This window comes from Manacus vitellinus, unplaced genomic scaffold, assembly GCF_001715985.3.
Source record: "Manacus vitellinus isolate BGI_N305 unplaced genomic scaffold, ASM171598v3 scaffold_12_pilon, whole genome shotgun sequence".
In the NCBI taxonomy this organism is placed as follows: Eukaryota; Metazoa; Chordata; class Aves; order Passeriformes; family Pipridae; genus Manacus; species Manacus vitellinus.
Genome location: NW_021938949.1, coordinates 7,697,899 through 7,706,322, shown reverse-complemented (window position 1 = coordinate 7,706,322; position 8,424 = coordinate 7,697,899). Strand labels below are relative to the sequence as shown.

The following is an 8,424-nucleotide window of genomic DNA, read 5'->3' as shown; positions in this document are numbered from 1 at the left end:
ATATCCCATGCCACAGTCAGCTTGATAACAGCACTATTTACTGTAAAAGTTGCCACTCCCAGATAAGGCAGTGGGTAAATTTATTTGTGTAAACAGATTTCTGACAATTCAATCAGTTATTCTCCCTGTCCAGGATCTTGGGAACATCTTGTCATTTCACCCAGGAACCACCACAGGTCACACCTGAAACATGAATGAAATTATCTGCACAGCAATGACCTGGCCCCACTGCCACTGGATTTATGAGTGCCATGAAGCAGCAATTTCTAAATATAGCCTGTGTCCATAGGAAAGGCAGCAGAGCCATTGGGCTGAACATTCCCAAGCCAGCCGTGCCTTCCGCAGTGCTGGGTTACAATCCCAACGTGAGGATGCAGATCCTGATGTGAACAGAAATATTTTCTATTTTTACATGTGCTAATAAATTGCACCAGCTTCTGAGAGGCACTAAATTAGCTCAAACTCCCCTCGCTGTACTCTCACACGTCGACAACCCCCTTTATGGTCCGTCTCATGTATGACATTAACAGGGCAATGATTTCCAAACACACATTAAAAACTCACAACATCACCATTTTATTTTCATTTCCATGACTCCAGCCCCAGAGGTTTCCTCTCAGATTATTCCTCTCCATTCCCAACCATTTCCTCCACAGGTATTTGAAAAGCATGACGGACTTCGTGAGAATCGTGGCAGGTTTTCCCAGGGTCTTCATGGTGGGATTTTTCTTTAGACACCTACCAAAATTCAGATTTCAAATCAGTGTCTGACTACCTGTTTGAGAACCTGCAGTTCTCAACTTTCATTTCCCTTTGTACAGCCTTGCCAAGTAATAAGACTCTGCAGACTCCTTCCGGCTGGCCTGAGGCTTTATAGTTCTCACGTCCCGGAACTGCTCCTTCAGTCTGTTTTGCAGAAGACGGGCCTCAGATCCATCCCAGAACTTACAGAGCATCGTTCCCTTTGGCTTCAAAATGCTTTGGGACAGGTTCAGAAGGCCCAAGCACAGATTGATCACCTTCTGGTGATCCAGTTCCTTGATGCCCGTGGCGTTAGGTGCCATGTCGCTCAGGATAACGTCCGCCTTCCCCGCGGGAAGCAGGCTCTGGATTGTCCTCAGCGTGCTGGGGTCTGCAATGTCAGTGTTCGACAGGAAAACTGCTCCTTCCAGAGGAGAAATCCGCAGGAGGTCAACGCCAAGGACGAAGCCAGTGGGGACAGCAGGATCTGTAAGGATGAAGGACACACAAACACTCAGTGACTGCGAACAACCTGCACGTGCGTGAGCTCAAGAAACAAAACTGCCTTCCTGTCCCCTGGCAGTTTGCTGGGTGCATCTGGATGGAGGGTTGGCCATAAGCTCATCCCTTCCAGACATGAAAACTCAGCTACTTTGGATAAGCAAGGGGGATTTTTCTTGTTTTTCTGCTGCTGTTTCAAGGCTGACAGTCCTGACAATGGCACAGATGATAACACCTTATCTTGTAAGTATTAGTGGCTTAAACCACATAAACCAGGCACAGTGGTTACTTCCATTTTTCTAGAATGGAAATAAAAAATCAGGTAAGCCAAGGTAACTGCTGGAGGCCACACTGATTTCAGAACTGGAGGAGAGGATCTTCCTCACAACAGCTAATCAGAACACTACTGTCACATGGTATGGTTTTATTTCACAAATACAATTTTTTCAGACCGTATGAAGATTCACTAGGCACACACCTCATGTTTGTATCAGTGACTCTGGCATTTGCCAGCACCCACATTCCTTCCCCACACCGCTCCCATCATAGTATTTCTTAGATTTCATAGTATTTCATAGATTTCTGACACACTTCAAGAGGAGTATCATCCCCATCCTTGCCTGCCAAAAACACACACGTACCAGTACCCAAGGCATTGACCCTCTCTACAGCAACCTGGCTCCAAGCACCAGGTGCTGCTCCACAGTCGAGAACAGAAAGTCCTGGCCGAAGAATATGAAGCTTGTCATCGATCTCCAGCAATTTGAAGGCACTTCTGCAACGGTAATGCTGCTGCTTTGACGCCTTGACAAAAGGATCCTTCAAGTGCCGCTCCAACCACTGCTGCTCAGTTCCAGTTTTCTTCAGAAACCTGACAGTGGTGTGCAAACATCTGCTCACCGAATGCCAACAGCTGCCCGGCAAGAAAGGCAAGTTAACTGGTTAGTACATGATGACTGTGTTATTTCAAAAGTCTCTACGGTAATTAATTCCAGCCTTGACTACAGGCTGCCCAGGGAGGTCGTGGGGTCTCCCTCTCTAGAAACACTTAAATCCCACCTGGACACGTTCCTGTGTCACCCCCTCCAGGAGAACCTGCCTTGGCACGGGGGTTGGACTGGATGATTGAACTCCAGAGGTCCCTTCCAACACTAACAATTTTGTGATTCTAAAAAGAAGCCTCCGAATTTGAGATTTTTGGCACCTTTAGCTATCAGGTCCAACCACAACAGAAGGACAGTGTTTTCGATGAGGCCTCACGGATTATCCTGAGAGAAGGGGGGGAAAAGAATCCCCGCTCTAGCACAGTTCCGATGTTTAAGGACACGACATGGCAGAGCGACCCCAGCACGGTCCCGGGCTGCCTCAGAGGGGTTGGCGGCCTCCGTGAGCCCCTCAGAGGAACCAGGGGGATACCCGAGCTCCTGCAAGCTCCGGGCGGAGCAACCCACAGCCACTGCCCGGAGAGGACCCCCGCCCGGCATTTCCAGCAACCACACACCCATTAACCCACTCCTGAGGGAAACTCCAGGCGCCGGGACTAAGGACACCACACCACCACCACCACCCTGGGAGGGGGTCCCGGGATCTCCTCAGCGGCCCCGCCACGCACCTACCCCCGGCGATGGCGGCAGCCCCCGGCCCCGCCATGGCCGCTGGTCCGCCCCGTCCCGCCTCCCTCACGGCGGCGGCGCGGGAAGAGCCGGGAAGCGCCGCGGCTGAGCCGGACTGAGGTGCCGGGAAAGGCGGGGTTTGGGGCGAGCGGACAGGCGGGGGGTGCTGGGGGCGTTAAGGATTTGGGGAGAGGGTAGTGAGGGGATCAAGGCTTTGGGGAGGAGGTTTGAGGGGAACAAGGATTCGGGGAGGGACGATCAAAAGATTGGGGAGGGGCCTGGGGGCTCAGGGACTCGGGTAAGGGGTGCTGAGGGTGGTCAGGGATTCAGGGAGGGAGTTTTGGGGGGAACAAGGATCTGGGGAGGGGGGGATCAAAGATTTGGGGAGGAAGTGCTGGGGGACATCAAAGATTCGAAGAGATTCTGAGTGTGATCCGGGATTCAGGGAGGGGTTGTTGAGGGAGTCAGGGATTCAGGGAGTGGGTTTCGGGGAACAAGGATTTGAGGAGGGGGGCTCAAAAATTTGGGGAGGGGCGCTGAGAGGCTCAGGGATTCTGGAAGGGGTGCTGAGGGTGGTCAGGAATTCAGGGAGGGTGTATTGAGGATGGTCTTCGCGCAAAGCCTAGCCATGATGATGATGATGACGATTGAGGATGGTCAGAGATTCAGGGAGTGTGTTTTGGTGGAACAAGGATTTGGGGAGGGGGGATCAAAGATTTGGGGAAGGGATGCTGGGGAAGCAGGAGAGCGAGGGTCAGTGGGAGTGTTAGAGAGGTATTGGGAGAGGCATTGGGGGAACAAGGATTTAGGGACCAGGCATTGGGGGTTGTCTCGGGGGTGAGGGGCTCTCTCACGAGGGGTGCCGGGAGCCCTTGGCTCAGCGTGCCCTCCTCATCCCTCCTCTCCCAGGAGCCATGTACACGTCCAGACTCTTCACCCTCGTCCTGGTGGTGCAGCCGTCCCGTGTCCTCCTGGGCATGAAGAAGCGCGGGTTCGGCGCCGGGCTGTGGAACGGCTTCGGGGGGAAGGTGCAGCCCGGGGAGAGCATCGAGGAGGCTGCCCGGAGGTGAGGGCTCTGCCAGTGTCCCGGGGACAGGCGTGGGGCCACAGTGTGGCCGTGGAGGTGTTGGACCATCGGCAGTAACACCCCGGTGTGTTACCCACCAGTGCAGCCGTGAGCCATCTCTGAAACAGAGGCACCTGCTCCACAGGTGGTGAGGGATCGTCCCCATGTAGAAAGAAACAGGATTGCTCCCCTTGGTCTGTCATCTGCAAATCTTTTAACTGTCATTCAACCTATGAGCAACTGGAACTTCCCAAGTGTCCTCCCTCCTATCCCTTGGACTCTGATCTAAACCGAGAGTGAGTCCGCGAGTGGTGGACAGAGGTTCTTACACTGTTCAGAGAGGTGCAGGGTTTAATTTTGGCTATATAGCAGAATTACAGGTAATTTAATTTAAACAATAATCCAAACTGCTTATTGTTTAAATTTTGAAGCTGTTGAACAGATGCCACCTTCCAGTAGTATTTTGAGTATTGAGTGAAAGTGTAGTGACAAAATAGCAGAAATTCTTAGAGGTCCATTATGAAAGGCACTGTTGGTTTATTATATGGTGGCATTTTAAAGTGCTAATGCCGAGTTAGGGAATTGAATTTCATCAGTAAAAAGGCACAGTATAATTTTTGAAAATTTTAGTGCTGATTTCTTGAAGTTCTTTCTTCTGTCTGGTCATTGAAATGAAGTAGCAGATCACAATTGAATTGCTACACTCTAAAAACCAGGTATCTTGTTCTTTACATGAATATTGCTGTTACTAAGCCACACTTTGCCACCTCCTCAGTTCCTGATACAAACCCAAAATTGCCCTTGCACCTGCAGGAAGATCAGTGTTGGTGTACTCAGCTGCCACCCAGCAGCTTCTGCCCTGAACAATCTCCTCAGCTGTGCCAGCCCAACTGCCTGGGTTCTGTGGTGAGCACATTCTGTGCAGATGTGCCCCCAGCAGCACAGGGCAATAACATACCTGCCACTGAGATCGTGGCTTTTCATAGAATTTATCATCTCTGAGCAGAGGGCAGGAGATCTGTTTTGTTACTTACCTCAGCCTTCACTTGCCAGGTTTACACTGTGGTGTAAATCTAGTTATTTGATTTGGGATTTGATTCCCTGGGTGTGTGTTTACAGCTCTCCTCCAGGAAGCATCACACAGTCCCAATCAAACTTCTCTTGCACTGGGAGTTGAGGTATCAGGCTGTGGTTCCATGTTGCTCTGTCTCAGTTGGGTTGGCAGCGGTGTAAGGTGTGAAGTCCTCACAGCACAGAGAGTTAAACATTAAGCCGAAACATGAACAGAAGTTCCCAGTACCAGTAAGATTTCTGTCCTTGGCTGGGTATGGCACATTCCTGTGAGCACCTGGGCACCCACAGCTGCTCAGTGGCACACCTTGTAAGGGGAACGTTGAGTGAGTTGGTTATTTCTAATTTGCCACCTGTAATGTTTCCACTTGCTACAGAGCCAAGCAGCTGATGGATAAATTGCCTGGAGAACCGTAGCAGTGTTGTGCTTTGTTCTTCAATTATCATTGCCTGTAAAAGGAGGCTTTTAGATTAGATTCATTGCTGAAAAACTGCCTCTATTTTAGACATAGATAGCTTCTCAGAAGATAAACTAAAATTAGCCAAGACATTAAGTTGAAATATAATTTTGAAGGATGGGATCCATGAAATCGCCGCCAAAGAAAGCTGGAGCCTTATAATGATTTCCATTACATTTTAAAATTGTTGTTACTGCCAAATAGGCAACTACATTAATTATTAACCTTAACTGAAGATACGTGGTTTCAGAGTATTCCTTATTTTTGTACATTAGAAAAACCATTACTAACTTCAAGCTATACTGCTTCTGTTGGAGGGAGGTAAAATAATGAAAAAAAAACCAAAACCTGAGCGTGGAGCATAAACAGAGGAAATAATTGGATGTGTGTCAAGTAGCTGTGCATGGTGGAGCGTGGCAAAGAGCTGTCTGGCACATCTCTCCAAGTGCTCTTAAAAAAGTCCTGCCTTCTGGCCTCTAGTTATGCTCAATGTGCTTCCAAGGAGCGGAAAGGGAAAGTTTACACAATTGCTTTGTGTTTTTTTTGCACTGCATTTGAATGGGAGACGGAATTCTTAACGTTGTATGCAAGTGGTTATGTATTGTGTAATTTAAATAAGCTTCAGTTTGCCTCAGAAGCAGCTGATTGTGTAGCAAGTACAGTTGTTCTGGTGTTCATCACCTGTTTCCCCATAATTCTGAAAGCTTTAGCCTGAAGTTGGCAAAGCCTTTGTCTAAATCAAGTGTATCTCTGAGTGCTGAAGCCACATCCAGTCACAGTCACATGCCCACTTCTCACTGATCTCAGAAAAGGTCAGCATGTTGCAAGGACTGTAAATTACACTAAATGATCTGTTTTCCTGAATCTTCCCCTTCCAACATAGACAATCTACCTCCCAGCCTCAGAGCCTGAAATAAAACATGACCCCATCTGACCTGGTTCCCGTGTGGTGTAAGCAGACTCCTAGTTTGGTGCAAGTCAGAACCGTGCTCTGTTGTACAGCTCTCACCTTTGGTTCACTGGAAGGGTTTTGAATATGCAAGTTAAACTACTGACTGCAGGTTTTTTATTCCTCCCACTTTCATATAAAGAAATCTATGCCTTGTTCAGGGAGCTCCTGGAGGAGAGTGGACTGACTGTGGACACCTTGCAGAAGATGGGTCAGATCACATTTGAATTTGTGGGCAACTCTGAACTCATGGACGTTCACATTTTCCGGGCAGATCACTTCCATGGAGAGCCAACAGAAAGTGAGGGTAGGTAGCTGGTGGAGGGGAGGGAAGGATGTGTGTGCTCTTCTGAGACAGCACTGCTCTTATGAAATGGAGAACCAAATTTTCATGCCAAAATGCCCCCCCCCCAAAAAAAAAAGGGAGGCAGCTGGGCTGTAGAGGGAAGGTGCATGTTGGCAGATATTCAGCAAAAGTCTATGAAGGCAGTCCCATGCCAAGTTCTTTTGTTTTCTCCCACCAGAAATGCGGCCCCAGTGGTTTCAGCTGGACGAGGTGCCATTCAACTGCATGTGGCCAGATGATATCTACTGGTTTCCCCTGGTGCTTCAGAGAAAGTTGTTTCGTGGCTATTTTAAGTTCCAGGGACAAGACACCATCCTGGAGCACAGCCTGAAAGAAGTGGAGGAAGTTTAAGAAAAGGGAAGCATTCAGCCCAAGTGCTACTGCCCACATTGGGCTGCAACACCATGAGAGGATGACTTAGGAGGGTTTCCTTGCTCAGCTCTCCAGAGACTTATTTTCCAGGTCACTGGAAAGTAAGGAAAACAAGGGGGTTTCTTTAAGCAGAAATGAAAGCAGCAAGATTTTCCACGGTGTGAAGTCCCTGGCTGTGGTAGGCTTTAGCGGTTATGTGATCACAACTATTAAAAACTTAGTTAACCCTTTTCTTCACAGCTGGCTAATGGTTTAGGCTTTTCCCTCATGACTGCAATTTTTTTTTTTAAATATTAAAAATATTTTTTTAGTAAAAGCGTGTGTTGTTCTGCTGTAACAGTGTTGTGAAAGCCTTTTGAAAAGTCCAGATAAAGACTCCTTCAGGGTTCTCCAGCTGAAGGCAGTGTGAGGTTACCAGAGTTATAAAAACAGAAGTTAGATGTATAGTCCTGTTTGAGCCCAGCTTTCACCCTTGCAGCTCCTGCTGTGAGGTTGAACTCCTCTGAGCATTTCAGGTAAAAATATGCTGAATAAAATCAACTTTCAGCAAGTCTCTGCTACAAAAAGTGCCACCCCCCATGGCTGCACACTCTGCCACAGGGCAGGAGCAGGTGACTGCTCAGCACTGATGTCAGCCCAACCCAGCAAAAGTTTAATCCAACTGTGCTAGAAATAACACATCACATATGTAGCTTCTTACACAAGTTTTGTTTTTTCTTTTTTTTAAACACTTTTACAAACATATAACACTTACAGATAGAATCTTGGAATGTAATGTAGGATCTGTAAACATTTCCAGTCTACCAGCTGTAGTAATAGTTCTTTAATTCCTGCATTTGGATAAAGTGCTTCATACATAAGGCTATTTGAGCAAAGCAAAGATACAGGATATTCCAGGCAGGCCATATTCACACCCTTTGAACAAGAATTTGCTTCTTGTCTCCCTCCAGCAGTTTTGAAAATACCCACTCAAAAATGCCCTTCTTCATCTGCTCAGCAAGCCACAGCTCAGACTTAGAGGAGGAATTAACACCTTAAAACCTTACTTTTCCTTTTGTGCTGCACACTGAGTTATTTACAGAGGTTTTGATACCCACCTCTGCTGCTGACCTGGCAGTGAGGGCTTCTGGCTGCTCTAACAGAGAGAAGGAATGGCTCGAGGCAAGTAGGAGAGAGAATAAGCCCAGGAGGACAGGCAGCTTTAATAGGTGTAGGATCTTACTGTGTGGTAGGAAAGGGAGTGACTGACAGCCAATACCTGTTATATCTGGATTTATCTCCTGGTGGAAACTAAACTGCTGGGTGAG

At 48.0% G+C, this 8,424-nt stretch overlaps 2 protein-coding genes across 2 annotated transcripts; one reads left to right on the top strand and one right to left on the bottom strand.

Moving 5' to 3' along the window:
- Nucleotides 1–552: 552 nt before the first annotated feature.
- Nucleotides 553–2,896, bottom strand: MRM2 (mitochondrial rRNA methyltransferase 2). The gene is made up of 3 exons (XM_029957940.1): nt 2,855–2,896; nt 1,884–2,155; nt 553–1,228 (listed from the first exon to the last, which is right to left on the bottom strand). Exons 1-3 carry the CDS (start codon nt 2,890–2,892, stop codon nt 804–806), a joined length of 735 nt encoding a protein of 244 aa, XP_029813800.1. The 5' UTR covers nt 2,893–2,896; the 3' UTR covers nt 553–803.
- An 8-nt stretch (nt 2,897–2,904) lies between these two features.
- NUDT1 (nudix hydrolase 1) lies at nt 2,905–7,419 on the top strand. Its single transcript, XM_008928043.3, has 4 exons — nt 2,905–2,975; nt 3,765–3,921; nt 6,561–6,706; nt 6,924–7,419. Exons 2-4 carry the CDS (start codon nt 3,770–3,772, stop codon nt 7,094–7,096), a joined length of 471 nt encoding a protein of 156 aa, XP_008926291.1. The 5' UTR covers nt 2,905–2,975; nt 3,765–3,769; the 3' UTR covers nt 7,097–7,419.
- Nucleotides 7,420–8,424: the final 1,005 nt, after the last annotated feature.

What these genes read in the sequence shown, in the direction of transcription:
- NUDT1 (XM_008928043.3), top strand. Translation starts at nt 3,770, where the DNA reads ATGTACACGTCCAGACTCTTCACCCTCGTCCTGGTGGTGCAGCCGTCC. An exon ending in ATCGAGGAGGCTGCCCGGAG is followed by an intron (nt 3,922 to 6,560) that starts GTGAGGGCTCTG and finishes TGCCTTGTTCAG; the next exon opens with GGAGCTCCTGGAGGAGAGTG. An exon ending in AGAGCCAACAGAAAGTGAGG is followed by an intron (nt 6,707 to 6,923) that starts GTAGGTAGCTGG and finishes TTCTCCCACCAG; the next exon opens with AAATGCGGCCCCAGTGGTTT.
- MRM2 (XM_029957940.1), bottom strand. Translation starts at nt 2,892, where the DNA reads ATGGCGGGGCCGGGGGCTGCCGCCATCGCCGGGGGTAG. An exon ending in GCCGCCATCGCCGGGGGTAG is followed by an intron (nt 2,156 to 2,854) that starts GTGCGTGGCGGG and finishes CTTGCCGGGCAG; the next exon opens with CTGTTGGCATTCGGTGAGCA. An exon ending in GGTCAATGCCTTGGGTACTG is followed by an intron (nt 1,229 to 1,883) that starts GTACGTGTGTGT and finishes TCATCCTTACAG; the next exon opens with ATCCTGCTGTCCCCACTGGC.